The sequence below is a fragment of the Nuphar pumila genome, chromosome 10 (genome assembly GCF_984573655.1).
Source record: "Nuphar pumila chromosome 10, dmNupPumi1.hap1.1, whole genome shotgun sequence".
NCBI lineage: Eukaryota > Viridiplantae > Streptophyta > Magnoliopsida > Nymphaeales > Nymphaeaceae > Nuphar > Nuphar pumila.
The window spans coordinates 90,790,188-90,813,319 of NC_143258.1; the positions used below are offsets into that span (position 1 = coordinate 90,790,188).

Genomic DNA, 23,132 nt, shown 5'->3' on the forward strand with positions numbered 1-23,132 from the left:
ATGCAAGAGTCATACAAAAGTCATGCATCCATGATAATAAATATACATAAAGCATGAGAAAATGATGACATGTTGTTACAGTTATACCTGGGGTTCCATGCTAGAAATGGTTAAAAAATACTTCGAACCAGTTTGAAACGGCCTTGAATTGGTAAAAAAAAGACCCTGAACAGGTCTAAGAACTATCGAACCAGTCCAAAACATGTACTAAAGTCTATAAACCCCTAAAACCGAATGAGAAAACCCCCTTTTTTTCTCAGCTACAAGAAAACATGCTCTCCTCTTACAGGAACCGGTGAAAAACCTTTCAGAACCGGTTATAAAAAGGCTTTAAATTGGTTCTGAAATGCATCGTATCGGTCACCGAACCGCTTCTGCACCTTCAAAGGGCTAAACAGTGCATGGATTTAGTTTCGAACCTGATCCGACCCGGTTCAAATCCAATTTCAGACTTAATGGGTCCTGGGTCAGATCCTAGGATCCAGACTCGGTCTTGATCCAAACCCGATCCAAACTGGATCCCGGGTTGGATCCCATGCATGATCCAGACTCGGTTAGACCGGATTCGGATCCTAGACACAGTTCAGATCTAGATCCAGATTAAATGGATCCCAGGTTGGATTCAGATCCTGAATCGGATCGAGGTCAGACCCGATCCACTCAGTCCCGACAATGGGTCCAGGTTGGATCGAGTCCCTGCCAGGTTGGGTCCCTGAACCGATCCACCCAGAACCCACCTATTGGGTCTGGGTCCAGATCGGGACGGGCGTGGATCTAGTCCACCTAGGACCCCTAACGGGTCCGGGTCCAAGATCAGATTCACTGGGTCGACTGAGACTCAGGCCACTCGAAAAAATGGATAACGGATTCGGGTCTGGACTGGATCGGGTTTTTCACTTTAGCTTAAATGCTACAGTGAAAACCCGATGTTTCACTTTCAAGAAATGAAAGTGAAACGTCAGGTTCTGCCCCCCTATATCATCTTCCACCTTCGACTACCGCCACTGGCGGCCAGACCCATATGCCGTCGGTGACGGTCTCCCTCCGGTGTCCAGCCATCGGCGAAGGTCGGTAATGGAAAGGACTTCAAACCTCAAATCAAAACAATTTTGGTTTCTCAAGGTATCATTCTCCTCCACTTCTCATTCGACCACTGTCGTAGGCGAACGCCAACGGCGAACGCCAACGGCGAACGCCAACGGCGACCGGCCTTAGGCGCCATTGGAGACGTCAAGCCTCCGACGACCAGTCATCGACGATATGAGGCGTTCGCCGGTGGCTACAGTGGAATTTGGATGGGGCTGGCACCCCAACCATCGATTGCTAACACAGGTGGCCGCCACCCGCGGCCGGCCACCACCATCAACGACGATGGTCGGCCTTAGGCGGCAGTCGCTGCCGACCATCGCCATCCAGCCATCGATGGCAACTGGCCTGGCGGTCGGGTGCTGATTGATTGTGGTTGCTCCTGCAGCCACCACCTGCGACCAGCCTTGGAAGCCGCCGACAATGGCCAGCCAGCAAAGGCCAGCCGTCGCTCGACAGGGCCTCACCCGACCTCCCGATGGTGGCTATGGACGACTACGGTGGTGAGAAGGGAAAACCTTGTGCGGGCTCCAAAAACCCCGGCCGAAAACTCGTATTTCGACGAGTACGGACTGACTGTCGGTGCACCCACACACGCAGTGGTAGCGTGGAGACTCGTGGGCTCATAATCCAATGTTGGCATAAAACCAAAAGAGCACTAATTACCGAAAGTTGCCATTGTCACTCCGATCAAAGCTTACATAAACGTGGGTGGCCGGCGTTCTCCTCAGCCTATCGACACTCTCGATGAGCCCATGCGGTCAGGTCAAAAGGTAATCCGGACCCTTGGACCCAATGTGAGAGAGATCACCTTGGTAGTACTCATGAAGCTGCTATAGATCTCTATATATAGTGGGAGGAGAGTGGGGGTGACATGCATGTGAACCCTTCACATTCATATATTGAATGTGAACCCTTCACATTCACGTAACAGCCCTTCCCACTCTCATTCTTTGTCTTTTGGTGTGTCCTGTGTCAAACCGGATCACATCCGGTTAGACCCTCTCCAAAAAGTCCAGCATGTATTGGTTTGAGGGATTCCATGGAGATAACCCCTTTTGGTTTGAGGGTCCATGGAGATAACCCCTTTTTCGGTTTTGGAGTTGTGAACATTCAATGGAATAAGTTGATTAGGAAGTGGTCTTTCAAAAATTAGGAAGTGGAGATTCTTAGTTTTCTGGGTCACCAACTTTTTCTGTGAGTTTTGATGTCGGTTTCTATTGGTTTGAGGGATTAAGGGAGATTACCCCTTTTTCTGTTTTAAAGTTGTGACCATTTAGGTGTGATGTTTAAGAGGAGAAGTTGATTAGAGTGAGGGTTACTAGTTTTCTGCTCACGAAGATTCCCTTGTGAGTTTCGATGTTTGTTTTTATGATGATTGATGCATTTAGGAAGGAAGCCCTTGAAAATTTAGGCTTTGTTAAAATCTCTTGTGGTTGGGAACTGCAAAGTAGTCGGTTTTATACTTCACTAGGAATGGATAAAGGCCCACATTTTTGGAGTGGTTGCTGTAACTGAAAATGCATGTTGGTGCTTGTTGGTTTTCAGTATGATGCAGAAACAAACACAATGTGGTGACCTATTCTGGATTTGGTATTAACCTTAGCACCGGTCTTTCATGGTGGTGGTTCTGAATTGTGCTTGGATGTGAGGGCTTTGAACACTATTTTAAAACTAGTGGCACCTATTGAAGAAATTTATTTGGTTTGGTATCAGATGTAGGTGCATCGAGCTTGAAATGGCTATCCATAATCCGAAGCTTATCTAATGTAGAAAGAAGTTGTTGCATACAGCAATTATCGCTTGTTTTTGTTGCCACATATCCTTAAAAAAATGGTTTTGGTATGTGCAAAATTTACCTGTTTCTGAAAATGCATTTACTATTCGTTTCAGTACAAAAAATTACTATTTGCAAAAAAAATCTTGTAATTGAATTCACTTCTTCTTGCTGGGCATGGCATTTGCATGGAATGCTAATGTACTTTTACCTATGCCAATTGGAAACTAGCATAGTTACATGAGCACAATAATTATCACAGCCTTTAGTCAAGTTTAAACAATCCAACAAGAGATTGTGTCATACATGAAATGTCAAATAAGGAAAAAGAATGAAGAAACCAAGAATAATTTTTCAGAAACTGATGAGATATGTATCTCAGATTGTCATAATAATAGTAACATGCAATAAGTACTCATGAAATATTAGAGTTTATGTTCATGGCAATTGGAAGGTTTGAGATCTTTGTATTAGAATCTGAGAGTAGAAAATAGTTTATTGAACTTAAGTGGCATGAGAACTACTTTAGAGGCTTCAATCACAACGGAAAAGTACGTTCCTCTTTCTGTATGGAAAAACTTTAGCTTTTGTTGGTTGTACATGGTAACACGGGTAACATAAAAAATGTACATCCAACACATGTTTAGCAACTTGCATCCTTGAACTAGAACCTACACTTGCAAATGAGAGCATGTTTACATCCTTGTGTGTGTGTAGGCACAAACTAGTGTGCAAGCGCACATGGACAATCACAAATCCTATCCCAGCCACCATGTGTATGTGTGCACACACGTGCTTGCATGTGTGTGTTGTGCTCATGGTTCCTATCTGTTATACTTATGTGTCCATTCACATTATTGACCACAACTTTTCCCTTAATAAAGAATGAGATCCCCTGATTAATTTGAGTTCCTTGGTGCTTAATCTGAACCCCATAGTGCCTTCTCCTTGGACCATCTCTATGATACCATCTCTCTTATCTGAAAAGATAGGCATGGTTATTTTAATCTAGACCAACCTGCTAGACCTGTACTTGATTAGTGGTGAACTCAGGTCTTTTGGAATTGAAGTATTGTGGTTCAGAATCCTCTAATTAAATAATGAACACATGCAAAATGCATGTTCTAGGGTGTGAAGGTGGTACTTATAGAAAGAAGAGTGTGCTTATATAAGGACATATGATGGTGGATGTTAACTTCTAAAGAATATCTGAAATGATGACAAACAGGTATACACCGTCAACGAATGCACCAAGTCCACAATCATGCAATTTCTCATGGAATAATTAATGAATGATTATATTTAAGGCTTTTTGTAATCTTAAATGCTTACATTTTCCTTCACTGATCCTAGGATGATCGGCCTTAGAATTTGCGTTCCTTCAAGAGTATTTTTTCATTTTTCGTTTGAAGTTTCAACTTGCCTAATATTTATTTTATTTTTGTTTTGTTTATGGTGAATTTTGCAGCTTCCTGACAACATTGGGTGGCATTTTATTGGACACTTGCAGAGCAACAAAGTGAAATCCCTTCTTGGTATAGCTCTTGTGAACATCTTGAGATAGACATTGGTTGAATTTTGTGAATTATGTTTTCTTTATACAATATAGATCATGGACCATAATAGTGTATGAACATGCATGGTGGAATTTAAGGTAGGGTGTTCAAGCAGAGATGCGTATGAGATAGTGCACGCTACTTCATGTATGGATTCTATCAGATACATGATTCTGTACTAGGATCACAATGTTATAAAAAAGTGTCAGGGTTGAAGTTTTTTGGACGGAGAAGGGAAGGTGTGAGCCATGACCTGAGCATAAGCATACATTTCTTTAATAAAAATTAAAGGGAATATTGTGAGGTATGGAAAACTGCACAAAATTGAATTGAGTTGCAATATAATTGAGAAAAGATAAGTAGAAACTTGGAGACTTGTCTTGTTATAGCAACTTGTATAAGACTATAAGTAGGGACTTGCAACATGGAAGTGATGAAATCAATGCTAATATTGGGGCTAAAATGAAGAAAAAATGGTCATAGAAAACTTTAGTAGTGATAAACATAATCATCAATAATTCATGATATATAAATCATAACCTTGAAAAAGGCCACATACTTTGTTGCTAATACCTGATTACATGTATACAATAAGTATATGTTAGACAATACAATTGTCTAAACTTATAAGCATACACTGATTTTCCCTTGAGGCTTACCCAAAATATCTCCATCCACGAGAGCCCCTTATGCTCTTAGATTAGTGAGAACTTCCAAAGGATTGAATATCATGGGAATCCTTCCATGAATTCCAGTTTCTTTTTTCAGTTTTTTGTTTTTCAAATTCTTGAATTTCTTTTTTCTTTCTTAAATACTCAATGTTGGATTACTTGTGTAGAAGGAACCTCCATAGTTTCACAAACTTTCTAGTAGTAACTTTTTGAGCCATGTCTACATGCATTTAAGAAGATCCCCTCATTTAGGAACATGCCTCATATGTTCTTGCAACCTGTGTCACATGGACACATGGCACATGTTTGGGACAAACCATGGGTGTGGCTGGCAAGCCATGGATATAATCAGCAGTAAACAATTGTTTAGTGAAATATCAGATTCTTTTTATCTGTTAATGTGAGACCAACAACATTTTACTTCACTCTATCACTTTGTTGCTCAACTGATTTTGCATGTGCACATTTGAAAGAATAATCAACACCTCAGAATGTCTGATTTGCAGCCCTTTTTGTTGATAGTGATAACGATTTATGAATACCCACTTTTTCTTTCCTTTACCTGCTTGGATTGTAGGAGGTCCAGCTTGAGGCTACATAAATGAAAGTCAGGCTGTTGCATCAAGAAGTTATTGATGGTTATGAAGAAAACTAGTATTTAATATCTAGGGCATAGTCACCGATATTGCTGTTTGCAATTTCTCGGCAAGGCTTTTTGGGAGTGTTTTTTTTGGAAAAATCTTGGGAAAATATATGAATTTTAAAATTTTGAAAAATATAATGAATAAGAAAAAGATGAGAAATCATAGGTTTTATCGTATTTTTCTTGCAAAAATATACACAAACAATTAGAAAAAAATTAAAAGACAAAAGAAACAAAAAAATACTTAAAATATAAAAAAATGTTTGTTTTTAAATATTGGGAATATCTTGGGAAAATATCATAATATTTTCAGTTTTGCTGATATTTTTAAAATTACAATATTGGCTGACCTTGAAATATCGATAATATCACAATATTTTTCAAATATCGGTCACTATGGCCTGGGGATATCTTTCATTGCATCTGTTATCGCATTTGTGCAATCATGCTCTATTCATTAATGCATTTTTCAGTCCTTGTTGCCAGGTTTTTGCATAATGCCTCTACATTTTTTTTATTTCTGTTTGTTAAGATTACATCATTTGATATATCATATTTTCTTTTGTTGGTATTTGAACCCTTTAATCAATGTTTGATTATCACATTAACCATTAGGCTTGAAGAAGCCGATCTGATACATTATATCTTTCATGCCTGAACGATTTTTGAATTTAGCTGATCATATATAATCCTTCATGCAGCTTCTGTCCCTAATCTTGAAATGGTTGAAAGCGTGGATGATGAAAAGGTACTTATTTACTATCCATATTCTTTGCTGGCTCTGGGTTCGGCATGTAATGTTGATTTTATTCGTTTATTTTCTCTTCTAGTGCCTTTTGTCAGTAATATGCCTTTTTGATGTTCTTCTTTGGAAGTCCCTCACATATCTTATCATGTAGCAACCAAAGTTTTTTAATTTGTTTGTTTATGTTTTTCTGTTTGGTTTATGTCAACATAAGCTACATGTTAGGGTCTTCAAACATGCTTTTATTCAATACACATCTTCTCAAAAAGCGTGCTGGAGTTTTGATCCTATCTTTAGGAATGGCATGTCTGAGCTGATGTTATGTTCCAAAAATAAACTTTATGTCCTTTGTTCCATGTTTTCATTTGCTTGCTTTGGAAGTTAACGGAAATGGAAGCAACCATGTAGAAGAATCTACCACCCCAAGAAATGATAGTGATATAGTTTCTGGCAACGTAGAAAAAATTGATTGTTATTACATACATATGTTGTCATGTCTATTCAGGTGGGCAAAGGTGGCTCCAAGAGCAAGCCCTATTGAGACCTTAAACCCTCCATGTGGTTACTAGCATGAAGTTGAATGTTTCTGATTTATAAGCATTAACCAGCATTATTTTATCTAACATTTGCTAGGCCTTATATTTGACTACTGGAGCTGTTTCTTGAGATTGTTGATCCTCCCACTAGACTTCATAATATGGACATGAGCTACTTAATTATCCAACTACCCATCCAAAAATTTCAGTTTCAGTTTTGGTTTTTCCTCATGGAATATAGGATCTTGTATGAACTTGTCTCTCTTAATTCTTTGAAATGTTATGGTAATCAAACAAGGACTCTGAAAACTCTACTCAGAATCACAATTTCATAGTTACTATGTGCAGTTCTTTCAAGAAGCCATAATTCTGTCCCTTTAACAGCAGTAGCTTGAACTAGAAACCATTGTGGTTCTTGGCCAAGTTTCTATCTTCTAGGATGTCTGCCAGGAGAAGGCAAAAGCTGGAGGCAAGCATGGTGTCAGGAGATTTTCCTTGTATGGTGGCAGATTTGGTGTGATATTTTCAAGGGATAAAAGGGCATACAAGTCATTCATGGTAGAATCCAATCACAAATTTTACCTATATGACAAGGACAAATGAGACTTGACATCTCATGGGGGGGGGGGGGTTATTGCTGCATATGAGTCACATACACCTATTATTGACATTGGCCTCCAAGCCTCCTATAAGTGGCACTGTTGTAACATTTGGTTAATAACTTAATAGTTGATGCCATTCATGAGTGTGTAAAAAGGGTCTAAATTGTATTAACCCCAATGGGGGTTCTCCTATAAAATATGTGATTGTGCGACCCCAGAATAATTTTTAATGGGTGTTTTCCCTATTCGGCATATGGTTAGTGACTTCGTCTTCTTCTTTCTCTTATGCGCCTCTTCTATTCTTAATCCTTTGATATATATGTAAAGGCATACTTAATCCCTTCACCAACTATGTAACATAGACATGGCAGTTGACCTACCGTACCCGTGGGCAGTGTTGATACGGCTACGTTGTGGGTCATTTGGATCGGGTCCAACTATGACCCAACCCAAAACCCAGTTTTTGAAACTCGTTTTTATTTGATAAAAAAATGAGAGAGAGAGAGGCATACCTAGGTTTCCTTCTTCTTCTTCTGTCAAAGGTGTGTGTGTGTGTGAGAGAGAGAGAGAGAGAGAGAGAGAGAGAGAGAGAGAGAGAGAGAGAGAGAGAGAGAGAGAGAGAGAGAGAGAGAGAGAGAGAGAGAGAGAGACGTCACAAGCCCCCAAACCCTCTCCTTTTGCATTTTATTTTATAAACCAAAATATCAAGCATCCCCCTCCTCTTTTAAAAAAAAATTGTCCACACCCGCCCCCCAAATCTCCCCAAAATATCATCCTCTCATATATGTATATATACACTATGGATTGGATCCATCCCGATCCAAAGTCTAATATATATATATATATATATATATATATATATATAGAGAGAGAGAGAGAGAGAGAGCATTGTCCCCATACCCACAATTTTTTAAATTGCCGTGTTGTACCCTACATACCCGTACCCATGTGACATAGTTCACCAATCAACTGTAGATGCATACTGAATACCTTCACAATCAATAACCTGATTAAAATGTTATCATGTGCAGATGATGATGGATGGGAGAATTGGATGCTGGTTTCAAAAGATCATACGCAAATGAAATGCTTAGACTGACACACTACTCTCTTACGTCTGATCATGCATAATCATAATGAATATCTACACTTATAGATGTTACAACTTACAACACTTTTTCTATGGCTGTTTGCAAGAGTAGGTTTACATCGACCATCTAGGTAATTGAAGCTGAAGGATTAAGTCATTGACAAACTTCTTTATGGTTGAAAATAACATTTCTTTCTTCCTCCAAAGATGATGCACCCAAAGATTTTTGCTATATTGCTAGACATTGGTGGTTTACCTATACATGTGTGTGTAGTTTTCTTATGACTGGTCAGTATATATCTAGAGTATAGACCAGTGTTGTGAAAAGCGTTGAGGCGTAGCGAGGCGCTCCACCTAAATCTGAGGCGAGGCGTAAGCCTCAAGGCGCAAACCGTAAGCCTCAATTTTTTTTTTAAACTTAAAAAGACTATGAGATTAACATGTAAAAATAACATTAATGCAACAACTTGATCTATGTAAGTATCTAAGAAATAAAATATGAGCATTCATTCAATAAAAAACTAACATTAACAACAAAATGCATATTAGCACTAACAACATCATGTCATAATTAGAAAATGCATGTTAACATTAACAACCAAATGTTAATGTATTTGTCCAGAACTCTTCGAAATGAGAGTGTTAACATTCACAATTACAACTGAAAGACCCAAAAAACATATAAATGGTCAATAGCTCTATGATATGAATTAGGGTATAGGCTCTTCTTGTGTCTCGTCATCATCAATATTTAAGTCTTCAATATCATCATCTGAAGAATCCATATAAATAGGTTCTCCTTCATCTTCATTTTCTGACTCTTCATCATCTACACTTTCTTCATCCACATCCTCATTTACTTCTTTTGATTTTCTTTTTCCTTCAATAAAAAATCATGTATTAAATATTTATGTTATGTAATTAAAAAAATAAATTTATATTCATAGCTAGGTAAAAGGAATATAACTTTACCTTGATCTCATGAAGACCTGTCTTGCCTAGAACCACTTTGTGAAACATGAGATGAAGTGACTTTTTCAATAGGCACATGCTCAATGGCATTTATGTCGAAGTTCAGATCCAACCATGAATCCTTCAACCAATTGGGATCACTTGGCAACACTGGATCTTCCTTCTCCACAATCCACTCATCGTCTGAGTCTATATGATCTAGACATATAGGGTCTTTGGTAGCCCTCCTCCTCATATTCCTCTCTTAATTTCATATTGTACATTACAAAAACCAATGCATTCATCTTCTCTTGTTCAAGTTTATTCATTCGTTTTGTATACACCTATAATTTCAAATCATTGATAATCAATTATAAGATAATTAAACTTATAAAAATGTATTTCAAAAATAAAATACAAAGTCACAAACCAATGAGAAAGTACTCAAATTCCTCTCACAGCCCGATGCGCACGTCAAACTTAGAATTCGAATTGCAAAATTCATCAACTCAAGATTTTCTTGCTCAAATGAACTCCACCAATCAGTTGCATTCAAATAAAATAATAAAAAATTGATAAAAACATTAAGAATGCCATAATTAACAAAAACATAAAAAAATATTGACAAATAACAATATAATTGCAAACTTATTAGGACTTTTTAATTTTCTTGTTGTAACAACTGCCTCTCTACCAAACAACCTCTTTGCCTTTTTAAATGCATTGATTTGTGTTGTAATTTTCAACCGAATATTTGCATCATAAACCAATTTTTCAACACAATCATAAAAGTCACTCACAACTTCTTCATCCGGGTTGAAGTTGTCAGCATGATAAAAATGTGGATTTAAATAATAGGCAGTTGCATGCAAAGACTTATGAAGTTGCAAGTCCCATCGTCTATCAATGATATCCCAAATAGGTTTATATTTTCTTTCAACCTTGTCAAGGTTTGAAGCAATTTCCTCCTTCGCTCTATCCATTGCCTCATACAAAAATTCCATAGCAGGTTCATCTGCATCAACTCGTCGCAACACTTTCACGAGAGGCAGTGTAGCTTTAATTGCATATGATATGGCAACCCAAAACTTATGATCATTAAGAACAATATAAGAAATGCTCTTAGCATCAGATTTCTTATAGTAATTAGATGATCTAAATTTTGAAGATAAGAACATCGACTTTAACTCTTTCTTATAACATCCAATACTATGAAGTGTAAGATATATTGTGGCAAAACGAGTGACAACTGAACGTAGAAGTTCTTTCTTCTTTGTAAATTTTCTCATTAAATTTAATACCCATGCATGACTATAAATGTATATTGTAATTTTTATTGTCTTTTCCACTGTATCTTTAAAAATTGATATCTTTCCAATATCTTCTAACATAAGATCCAAGCAATGCGCTGCACATGGTGTCCAAAAACATGTTTTTCCTGTTGTTAACATATTTCCAACTGCCACATAATTTGGTGCATTATCTGTAATGAATTGCACCATATTACTTTCACTAACTTCTTTAACAACTTCTTCAAACAACTTACACAAATTTGCACCAGTTTTTTCCATGTCGCTGATGTCAACGGACTTCAAAAATAATGTCTCAGATGAGTTGTTCATAAGAAAATTAATTAAGTTTCTTCATTTTTCATCTGTCCAACCATCTGCCATAATGCTTCAACCAACCTTTGGTCATTCTTTTTTGAACTCTTTTAAAATTTCATGAGTACAATCTACCTCGTCTTTCAAAATCCACGTTCTGATCTCATGATAAGAAGGCGGTTTGAACCATCTCCCATAATTTGCAATAGCTTCTACCATTGCACCAAAATATGGATTGTTGAAAAGATTAAATGATAAGGCATTTGCATAAAAAAATCTACCAATGGCACGACATATATTTTTTTTTCATCCTTTTTTAAAGCAGTGTTTCTTGTGGTTTGTCATGCTTCTTTGTTCACAAAAAGGTCCATAGGACCACCTTGCTTGTTTTTGCATCACTACATGATCCACTAGTTTCTTTATTCACATTATCGTCTATTGATGATCCAAAACAAACACTTCTCCCGATATCCAACTAGTAGATCATCAAGAAGTGTTTATTTTGGATCATATAGTGATGCAAAAACAAGCACAGGTGGTCCTATAGACCTTTTTGTGAACAAAGAGTACGACAAACCACAATAAACACTGCTTTAGAAAAGGATGAAAGAAAAAATGTATGTCGTGCCATTGGTAGATTTTTTTATGCAAATGCCTTATCATTTAATCTTTGCAACAACCCATATTTTGGTACAATGGTAGAAGCTATTGCAAATTATGGGCGAGGGTTCAAACTGTCTTCTTATCACGAAATCAGAACATGGATTTTGAAGGACGAGGTAGATTGTACTCATGAAATTTTAAAAGAGTTCAAAAAGGAATGGCCAAAGGTTGGTTGCAGCATTATGGCAGATGGTTGGACAGATGGAAAAGGAAGAAACTTAATTAATTTTCTTGTGAACAACTCATCTGAGACAATATTTTTGAAGTCTGTTGACATCAGTGACATGGAAAAAACTGGTGCAAATTTATGTAAGTTGTTTGAAGAAGTTAGTGAAAGTAATATGGTGCAATTTATTACAGATAATGCACCAAATTATGTGGCAACTGGAAATATGTTAACAACAGGAAAAACTTGTTTTTGGATACCATGTGCAGCGCATTGCTTGAATCTTATGTTAGAAGATATTAAAAAGATATCAATTTTTAAAGATACAATGAAAAAGGCAATAAAAATTACACGATACATTTATAGTGCATGGGTATTAAATTTAATGAGAAAATTCATAAAGAAGAAAGAACTTCTATGTTCAACTGTCACTCATTTTGCCACAATATATCTTACAATTCATAGTATTGGATGTTATAAGAAAGAGTTAAAGTCGATGTTCTTATCTTTGAATTTTAGATCATCTAATTACTATAAGAAATCTGATGCTAAGAACATTTCTTATATTGTTCTTAATGATCATAAGTTTTGTGCTGCCATATCATATGCAATTAAAGTTACACTGCCTCTCGTGAAAGTGTTGCGACGAGTTGATGCAGACGAACCTGCTATAGGATTTTTGTATGAGGCAATTGATAGAGTGAAGGAGGAAATTGCTTCAAACCTTGACAAGGTTGAAAGAAAATATAAACCTATTTGGGATATCATTGATAGACGATGGGACTTGCAACTTCATAAGTCTTTGCATGCAACTGCTTATTATTTAAGTCTACATTTTTCATTATGCTGACAACTTCAACCCGGATGGAGAAGTTATGAGTGACTTTTATGATTGTGTTGAAAAATTGGTTGCTGATGCAAATATTTGGTTGAAAATTACAACACAAATCGATGCATTTAAAAAAACAAAGGGGTTGTTTGGTAGAGAGGCAATTGTTACAACAAGAAAATTAAAAAGTCCTGATAAGTTTGCAATTATATTGTTATTTGTCAATATTTTTTTATGTTTTTGTTATATATGACATTCTTAATGTTTTTATCAATTTTTTATTATTTTATTTGAATACAGCTGATTGGTGGAGTTCATTTGGGCACAAAAATCCTGAGGTTATGAATTTTGCAATTCGAATTCTAAGTTTGACGTGCTGTGCATCAAGCTATGAGAGGAATTTGAGTACTTTCTCATTGGTTTATGACTTTGTATTTTATTTTTGAAATACATTTTTATAAGTTTAATTATCTTATAATTGATTATCAATGATTTGAAATTATAGGTGCATACAAAACGAAAGAATAAACTTGAACAAGAGAAGATGAATGCATTGGTTTTTGTAATGTACAATATGAAATTAAGAGAGAGAAATATGAGAAGGAGGGCTACCAAAGACCCTATATGTCTAGATCATATAGACTCAGACGATGAGTGGATTGTGGATAATGAAGATCCAGTATTGCCAAGTGATCCCAATTGGTTGGAGGATTCATGGTTGGATCCGAACTTCGACATAAATGCCATTGAGCATGTGCCTATTGAAAAAGTCACTCCACCTCATGTTTAACAAAGTGGTTTTAGGCAAGACAGGTCTTGAAGAGATCGAGGTAAAGTTATATTCCTTTTACCTAGCTATGAATATAAATGTATTTTTTTAATTACATAACATAAATATTTAATACATGATTTTTTTTGAAGGAAAAAGAAAAGCAAAAGAAGTAACTGAGGACGTGGATGAAGAAAGTGTAGATGATGAAGAGTCAGAGAATAAAGATGAAAGAGAACATATTTATATGGATTCTTCAGATGATGATATTGAAAACTTAGATATTGATGATGACGAGACACAAGAAGAGCCTAGGCCTTAATTCATATCATAGAGCTATTGGCCATTTATATGTTTTTTGGGTCTTTTAGTTGTAATTGTGAATGTTAATACTCTCATTTTGAAGTGTTTTGGACACATACATTAACATTTGGTTGTTAATGTTAACATGCATTTTCTAATTATGACGTGATATTGTTAGTACTAATATGCATTTTGTTGTTAATGTTAGTTTTTTATTGAATGAATGCTCATATTTTATTTCTTAGATACTTCAATAGATCAAGTTGTTGCATTAATGTTACTTTTACATGTTAATCTCATAGTCTTTTTAAGTTTAAATTTTTTTTTGAGGCTTATGCCTCCCTCAGATTTTGGTGGAGCTACTCGCTACGCCTCAACGTTTTTCACAACACTGGGTAGCAGTTATGTAATCCTTATTTGACAGAGCCATCTATTGTTTCTCATCCAATATCTTGAGCATAAGACCCCTACTTTATTACTGGGAAGCAATTGGATTGAAATAGAAAACATGGGTTTTTGAGCATCATGCATATTTTTTGCGTAGAGGGTGGGTGGAATTGTATGGATGCTGATGTCCTTTCCTAGTGACACCATCTGCAATCTTTTGGCCACCTGATTCCTGAGAAGGGGTGGAAATACAAAATTATAAGAAACCATATGTTTGGCTGTTCTTTTTCTGTCCATGGTGATGGCAAAGAAATGACATTGGTGATGTAGCATAGCAAGGGATGTTTCCACCACCATGGGGACCTAGCAGTGGCCTCAGAAATGCCATTGGTGGTATTGCCAAAAAGATCTCTTGACACTGCTGTGATCATTCTTTCCAAGGCCTGGAATTGGTCGGATGGTGCTGGTCAAATGTGGTGATTGGGTCCCTGGATCTGGATAATCAGATGGTCTAGAAGTGACAAGACTGTATAAGATCTTGGGTGCTCAGACCAACTGTGGTAAGGCAATGCATATTAATTGAGTTATATGAGATGGGAATGATATGTTTGTTAAAATGAATTTGATAAGATCTGATGCAGCGAAAACAGATCACAGCTTCACGTTAATGGGTGCCTTGCTTTGATGCGGCAAAAACAGATCACAGCTTCACGTTAATGGGTGCCTCGCTTTGATGCGGCGAAAACAGATCACAACTTCACGTTAATGGGGACCACGCCGACCCGCCTTGATGCAGTAAGGGAGTCGACGCAGCTACGCTGAGGGGAGGGGTTATCATTGATGCTGATTACCCAATGCACGGTGGTTCAGCACGCCGTAACTCAATCACACAGTGAATCAAAAACTCTGATCAATGGGCCTGAGTAACGTGTTATTAAAAGACTGACAATGCTTATAGGAAAAGAAGAAACCATTAACTAATATGAGAATGACTGACAGTGATTGGAAAGGAAGCAATAAACAAAAAAAAAAGGTATAACATCAATAGGCGTCTGTAAAGGAAAATAATAAAGAAATAAGAAAAAGAAAACTGCTCAAAAAAGGAAAACTGCGGCTGTGCTTTCTGAAACTTCTCTCCCTTCTCACGAAACCCTAGGCAGTTTATTTAAAGGGCTTCAGTTTGGATCCGGGTCTGGGTCTCGGGTCCGGTTCTCGAACCCGGGACCACTCTTGAGTGCTGCTTGATCTGGGGCATCCCGGCCTGTACTGTCTGTGCTCGTGGACGTCCCGGACCTGCTCTGCATCAAGATCCCTCTCCATCCTCTCATTTATTAAGGCTATTGCTCTTACCATGATATGTGTTGTCTTCATCCTTCCCCAAACACCAAGATTTAAAAGATGCATTATGTGAATCTAGTTCTAGTTCTTGTAGTGTTCATGGTCACAAGCATGTTGAGAGACATTAATGGTGTCTTTCAAGGAGTTTCTTGCTTCTGTTTGTGGACAAATGTCACACAACTCTCCTTTTTTCATTTATCTTGTAATTTTTGTGTCTAGTTATCTGACTTGGGTATGCCAATCATATCCTTATATTTTTTTTATATTGAAAGTCTGGAATTTGGAGCTGGCCTACCCATCTACAAATAGTTTTCATTGCTTTATTATGTTTCTTTCCTACTTATACAGTATTTTTTCCCCTTTGCTTGGGTTCCCAGATTGCAAATCATCTAGATCGTGCAGTTGGAAACTTGGGAAGGAAGCCTTTAAAGGTTTTGGTCCAAGTCAACACGAGTGGTGAACAATGTGAGAAACAATCTTATTTTTTTAATGCAACTTTGCTATTTCAATTTCTTTTGTAGATATCAGCTCTTCAATTTCTTGCTTCCAAGAATACATAGGAACGTCACTAGAGTAAGCTTATCCATAAAATTCAACCATTGATTCAGCCATTGAGGTATTACATCATTACTACATCAATATGCAACATGTTTGGAAACTGTGTTATTATATCATGTATCCACATTTGGTATTTTCTTTTTCCTTTGAGTCCCGTGTGTATTTCCTTCTCTCCTGACTGATCTGTCAGCTTCTATGTCATTGAGGTTGATTTTTTAAAATGAAACTAAAATGGGAAAATCTCATCTTTGTGTTCATATGTGGCTGGATATATACAGTTGGCTGTCCTAATCACATCAATATTAATGTAAGAAATCTAATTTAGAATGTGATTTGTTGGGGCATGATTGATTTTTTATGTTAAGAATGTTATCTGGTTAGCTGTTTACATGGCGCGTTTACTAGAATGATAGTAAGATATGTGGGGAGACAGTCTAATTTCTACTTATATTTGGTTGAAAGTTTAAAGACACTGTTTCCTATTCATCTTTGCTATTTTTGCTGACTCATGCTTTTGTGGGTGTATCCATTGAATTCTTAACTGGAAAATACAGATATAAATTTATTAAATTAAGAATCCAGAACACAGGTCAAAATACAAAGAATAATATTCATTTACCCCATATGTGAGGTATAGCAGGTATTATTTTTGTTCTAACTGATGCATAAGAGTGGGCTTTTCATGTTGGTTTGATTCTAAGTGGTTTGGCATTGACTTACAATTGATACCAAACATGGTTGTAATTGGTATTTTACCTGTGCAGCAAAATCTGGTGTTGATCCTTCAGGCTGTGTTGAACTAGTGAAGCATGTTAAGCTGGGTTGTCCAAACCTTGAATTTTGTGGTCTAATGACAATTGGGATGCTTGACTACTCATCGACCCCAGAAAATTTTAGGGTGACGATTTATGATCATATTCATTACATAATTCTGGTCATTGATTACTTTGCCGGCAATTGTTTCTTATCATGCTTTATTTTCTATGCATTGTGGGGAGCAGGCTCTGGCTAACTGCAGGAGTGAGGTCTGCAAGGCACTTGGAATTGCAGAGGAGCAGTGTGAGTTGTCAATGGGCATGTCAGGAGACTTTGAGCAAGCGGTAATGGAACTTTAATTGTCTGAAGATTCATGCTGGACCAATCAGAGTTTAAATGCACAAACTTATTCATATGCTAATCACCCATAAGCTGATGATGTCTTCATTGCTCTTTACAGATTGAAATGAGCAGTACAAATGTCAGAATCGGATCCACCATATTTGGCGCAAGGGAGTACCCCAAGAAACCAGTAAGCAAGTGATATTTATGAATGTGTGTTTAGAAAAGGTTTCATCTGTACACATGTAATGTAGCTCAAGTATGACCTCGGGCACTCAAAGAGAGACACTTTCTGATCAATTGAACTACCAGACTTTTTCTCATATATAGTGGAATATGGTTAAATGCATGTATGAGTATCTCTGTTTGTATTTGATTCATTGACTCTCAATAAGAGGAGAAGACATTGAACAATTTTTAACTGATACATGAATTTCTGCCAGTCTCTTTGGTTCTTTTGTGAATATGATTGCAGATTAAGTTTGATTCTTCGAGCCACTATATCTACAAAATGCTTTATTTGAAATGCCTGGAACATATATATGCTATGAGAAGCTTTATGACTTGAATACACTGTTTTGCTAGATTATTAAGTCACTGGTTCAACTCGGTTTAGGGTATTTTTAGATTGGAGAAAAGCACTTCTTTTAGCTTGAAAATGCAAAAATATATGATCAATATTTTTTTTGAGCAAAGGCCGTTTTTCCAGGTATCTTTCAGATTGATGGAGAATTTTATTTTATTTTCACAGCCAAACGTGATTATTGTGGAGGTAGGTGGTATGACACACATAAGTGAATGATTTTACCTCAATCCAATGGGATGCTTATTTTTGTTATTTGATGGAAATCGTTCTAGAATTTTAAGCCAATGGTTTGTTCTTTAATACTTTTAATCATTGAAAGATTTAGAGTTCAAGAATTGTTAAAGATTTTCAGGCTTTGTTGCTTTAGATTAAGGTTCTCTCTCTCTCTCTCTCTATATATATATATATATATATATATATATATATATGTCCTAGTTTTGTGCCGTGTCCCCATGTCCTAATTTTACAAAGCTTGCATATTGTAAGAAGCATGTTCATAGTGTTCCGTATGCCTATTCATGTCTATGTGAAGTAAGCCAGTGGTTTATATGACACATTCTTATTGTTTATTGTAAATATCCTTTTACCATGATATGTGCGACAAGCTTTTGGGAAAATAAAAAGGCAAATCAATCCCCGGTTTTGAAACATAATCCTGAGCCAGCCCCAACTTGCTTATTTGAATGCGGTGAAGCAGTTGGCCCATTTTAGACAATGTTTGCACAACCTTGATTCTAACCTGCATATGCTTGTCTTTCATGCCGTTGCCTGAGACCGTGTCTGGTTTGTCTTGTTGCCAACAGGTTGTATTCAGCTTGTTTTGTGTGTGCTAAATTGGCAAAGAACATGCATTGACACCTCCATTTGTGCTAGTCTTTTGTATGCTTAGGTGATATCTTAATGCTTTGACTTAATTAGATGTCATCTTATGTTGATCATATATGAAGAGTTTATTGCAATTTGTAGGATGAAGAGAAAAGTGTTACATATGATCATTTTTGTTTATCAATATATGTATAATTCCAGAGTACTGCGGTTGTTAGTACGCATATTGCTTTTATGTTCTTTATGCTTTAGATTGTATTACAGAAATAACTCAGGATAACCGCACATGCAGCAGAACCACCATCAGAAACTAAGACAATTGGCTAGATGAGATGCTCTTGATTTTCGAGCTCGCCAACCATTGTGAGGATCATCTAGATTGTTCTCTTGGTTTTTCTTGCACAGTAAAAAGCTTCTGCTCCCACATGCCCCAATCTCTTTGGATTCATCTATAGCTGATACATAAATCCACAAAATAGTTAGATTCAAACATGGCAAATATCATTTCATATCATGTGGGAATGGTTCTTTCATTGTTAATCAGAAACCAGAACCCAATACAAGTCTGAAGACATTAAGAAAACTTGACCAGGGATCTTTATTATAATCCTGAGTCCATCAAGGCACAAACGGTTGCACTAATTATTATTTATTCTTTTCAATTAACGTGGAGAAACCATGGTTTGGACATCTCATGGGGACGATAGGTGTCACATTGACCGTGGACCTGTGGCCGTCTGCAGTGTAAAGCTCTCTGAGTACTCCCCTCTTGGACCACCAGGGATAGTTTTCTGTTGGCTTAGTCCTTGTGGCAATGGATGCACACCCAATGTATTGAACTATTGACCTTCTTTAACTGGAAAGCCTCAAGCTGACCCACATAGCTAGGTGTGTGGTGCCTTTATAGGCTGATTCTGTTCATCTCAGGTGTCAGTACACCCAAAAACCTCATTGCATACACTTCATGTGGATGAGCCCCACATTGCCTTTCTAGATCGATGGCATCTATGGCTGTAAATTGAACGGCCATTATGCCCTCGATGGATGAATACTTGTGTGGGCATCAGGTGTCGTTTATCTTGGTGATGAACGACCATGGACCTGACCTGCTCTCGTGGTCCAGTGCTTCATGCCAATCTTGTTTAGGTATTCATTAGTTTGATTAATGGGTGAAACTTCTATGACTCGGTCCAACAGCTAAGGGTTGGTTTAGACATGGAGGACTAAGGTGTCCAAACCTGTAATCTGTCTGCTCTTCTGACTAAATATAACCAAGAAAACTGAGTGCTCATAGCTTTGCTAAATTAATAATGTTGGCTCAAAATTAGCTGCTTGACCAAGTCATTTGGTTTTGCCAACCCTGATATAAAAACTGGTTAGTTAAATTGAGGGTCCTAACCCTGGAGTTTTACACTGCCGGGATGGTGACTAAAAAAAAATGATATTCTTTGCTCAAAATTAGTGGACTGGACCAACATACCCTATGACATGTCACAGGGACACGGCATGTATGGATGGTATTTTAATATTATTAAATAATTATTAATAATTTTTACTAATATGAAATCATTTTTAATATTAAAACATCAAATAAAATAATTTTTACTGATTAAAAAAAAAGTCCTCGTGTCTTATCTTGCAAAAGATGTGTTGAACTCGTGTCATGAGTCGGGTGGTACCCGTATCTTTGTGACAGATCCTATGGCTATTGAGTCAATAGAATTGTCAGGGAGCGATTGAGCTTACCTCCAGATCCGCTGTGGGCACAGTGGAGTTCACATTGGGAAGCCTTAGAACCAAGAGCAGGGAGGCGTCCTTCACGAGCATAGAGCTTAAGAGCAGCACACACCACATCACCCACCTTGCCATCTTCTTTCACCACCATCTTCAAGGGACCAGCACTGCCCATCACATAAATCATCACCAAAAGCCTGTTCCCTTTATCTCCAACCTTCATTCACCCAAAACCAACATCAATGCTGTTTTCTTTCCTAGTCATCTTTGGTTCAGTTATGAGTGTTGATTTGGAACGCAAGATGCTACTGAATTTGGAAGTTGTATACAAACAACAAAATTGGTTTTGAGTCCTTCAGGGGTTTTGAGTTTGTATCATTTTGCTCATTGCATGAAACATATTAGGTAAAAATATCAGTGTATATAAAATTATAAAAATGTAGATAACTATTGTAAAGATATAAATAATATAAAAAAATTTCTAGAAAAAATCATTTTTAATGTGTAAACATCGCATTAAAATCACAGTATTTTCAAAATATTGGCGATATTTCTGACTATGTTTCTAAGCCTAATGAGTGCAATAATAGAAGAAATACCATGAAACAGGGAAAGGAAATGACTGAGATCTGAACATAGGAAACTTCATGAAGTGAGAAAAAAAAGAACAAATAAAAATTGTGAATACCTTGCTTCTCTTGGTGAGGAATGACAAGGGTGATTTCAAGAGTTCATGACCAGTGGCTGGAGAATGGAACAAGGGCTTTGGAGGAAAGTTAGGCGTGGTGGTGTTGGTTGTTATCATCTTCTGTTTCATGATTCCAAGCAGCAGCAGATGCTGAGATATTGAGGGTTGAATGTGCTGCTTTACATTGGCACAAAACCATGAATATAAAGGGCTGTGGTTGACTTAGCCGCAGAACTTTTCTTGGGAAGGCTCACATATGATTTCATGGCATACCCAATTCACTACTATCACCTTTTAATATATCTTACGTATGAATTTATGTCATACTCAGCTGACTACTATCAGTTGTTAACCTATGTCACAAATACTGTCATAGAGAAAATCTCAATATAGGGGAAAATCTTGGGAATATAATATTACCAACATGAGCAATCCTTGAAAGTTTGTTTATTTGAAGCAATATGGAGATAAAAATACAATATTACCAACATGAGCATATTTTGAAAATATTGCTTGTTTTACATAATATATCGGCCTTTGAAAATATAATGACAAATTCCACTATTTTCAAAATATCTCTGGCAGCCATAAGCATTTACTATCTTGAGCCAAAATCCATCTAAGGCAATCCTTGTTTACGTTTCCTTCTCAACTTTTAATTATGATATAATCGAAGACCTATATTCATTTCAAAGCTTTAGTTGCGGATTCATCTCCACCTCCATCCCCAGTCCAAATGGGGCGAGGCAGGGCGTGGGCCTGTTTCTAGGGATGGCAGTGGGGCGGGGGACAAGGTCTCCACCCCCGCCCCGCCTCAAGATTAGAACCTCCATCCCCCGCCTCCATCCCCGGCAGGAATGGATTTTAACCTCCACCCCCGCCTTCATCACCGTTTCATGTCCTCCATCCCCGGTTCAAACGGGGATGAGGCGGGGCGGGGCAGGGCAGGGCAGGGCTATTGCGGGGAAAAGTGGCGGGGACGGGGATGAGGCGGGGATCATGGCAGGGACGGGGAAAAGTGTACGTCCATCCCCGCCTCCATCTCCGAACGGGAATGGATTTTAACCGTCGTCCCCGCCTCCATCCCCGTTTCATACCCTTCATCCCCGGTCCAAACGGGGCGAGGTGGGGCCCCGCTTTCCCCCGTTCCACTGCCATCCCTACCTGTTTCCCCCCAGGTCCACTGCCATCCCTAAAGCATTTTGGAAGATAGGCCTCATAATAGAGCCAGGATCAGATGCCATCACATGGCACACTTTGAGTGTGCCTCTTTACTTGGCTGCCCTTCATCTGCTTTTGAGCCCCACAACTGACAGACTGTCAGCCAAAGATGTGCAGCAACGCACTTCAAAGTGTGCCATGTGATGGCACCTGATCCTGGCTCAACCCAAAAGCAGGTGGAGGGCAGCCAGGTCCAGAGGCACACTCAAAGTGTGCCATGTGAGGGCACCTAATCCTGGCTCCTCATCATAGTGGCTTGCACTAACAAGACAAACTGGTACATAACTACCCTAATTGGGAGATGCAAATGAGAATAAATTATTGCCTTTTCCAATAGCCCTATACAAGCTTTAGGCGCCCTTAGAGGGGGGCGTTTGTGTGTCACGGAAAGTGGGTTGTTTTTCGCGGAAACACATTGACCGGCGTGTGTTTTCATGGAGTCCATAGTGACAACACAAACAACAGAAACCTGCGTTCCTGCATAAAACCATTGACAGGCGTGCCATTTTACAAGTTTCTTTTGTAGATACGGTTCCCATGGTGGAGTCCGATTCCATTTCCGCGACAGTGAAATCCACGAACCCCGTAACATGCAAACGCCCCCTTAGAGGCAATGCTGATATCACTTTTTAGTCTGAACAAGGAAGAATGCGCAGTGAAAGAACTCTACAAAATGGTTTATGTTATGGTGACATGCCATAGTCCG

The 23,132-nt window shown here is 37.8% G+C and overlaps 2 protein-coding genes across 2 annotated transcripts; one reads left to right on the plus strand and one right to left on the minus strand.

The window, feature by feature from the left end:
- Positions 1 to 1,000: 1,000 nt before the first annotated feature.
- On the plus strand, positions 1,001 to 17,787 carry LOC149827324 (uncharacterized). The gene is made up of 7 exons (XM_090020290.1): positions 1,001 to 1,122; positions 4,332 to 4,398; positions 6,435 to 6,481; positions 16,094 to 16,181; positions 17,039 to 17,172; positions 17,276 to 17,374; positions 17,491 to 17,787. Exons 1-7 carry the CDS (start codon positions 1,075 to 1,077, stop codon positions 17,572 to 17,574), a joined length of 567 nt encoding a protein of 188 aa, XP_089876416.1. The 5' UTR covers positions 1,001 to 1,074; the 3' UTR covers positions 17,575 to 17,787.
- Positions 17,788 to 19,044: 1,257 nt separating this feature from the next.
- LOC149827325 (uncharacterized protein At4g22758-like) lies at positions 19,045 to 21,338 on the minus strand. Its single transcript, XM_090018645.1, has 3 exons — positions 21,206 to 21,338; positions 20,530 to 20,734; positions 19,045 to 19,238 (listed from the first exon to the last, which is right to left on the minus strand). The coding sequence occupies exons 1-3, from the start codon at positions 21,332 to 21,334 to the stop codon at positions 19,087 to 19,089; spliced, it is 486 nt and encodes a 161-aa protein (XP_089874771.1). The 5' UTR covers positions 21,335 to 21,338; the 3' UTR covers positions 19,045 to 19,086.
- Positions 21,339 to 23,132: the final 1,794 nt, after the last annotated feature.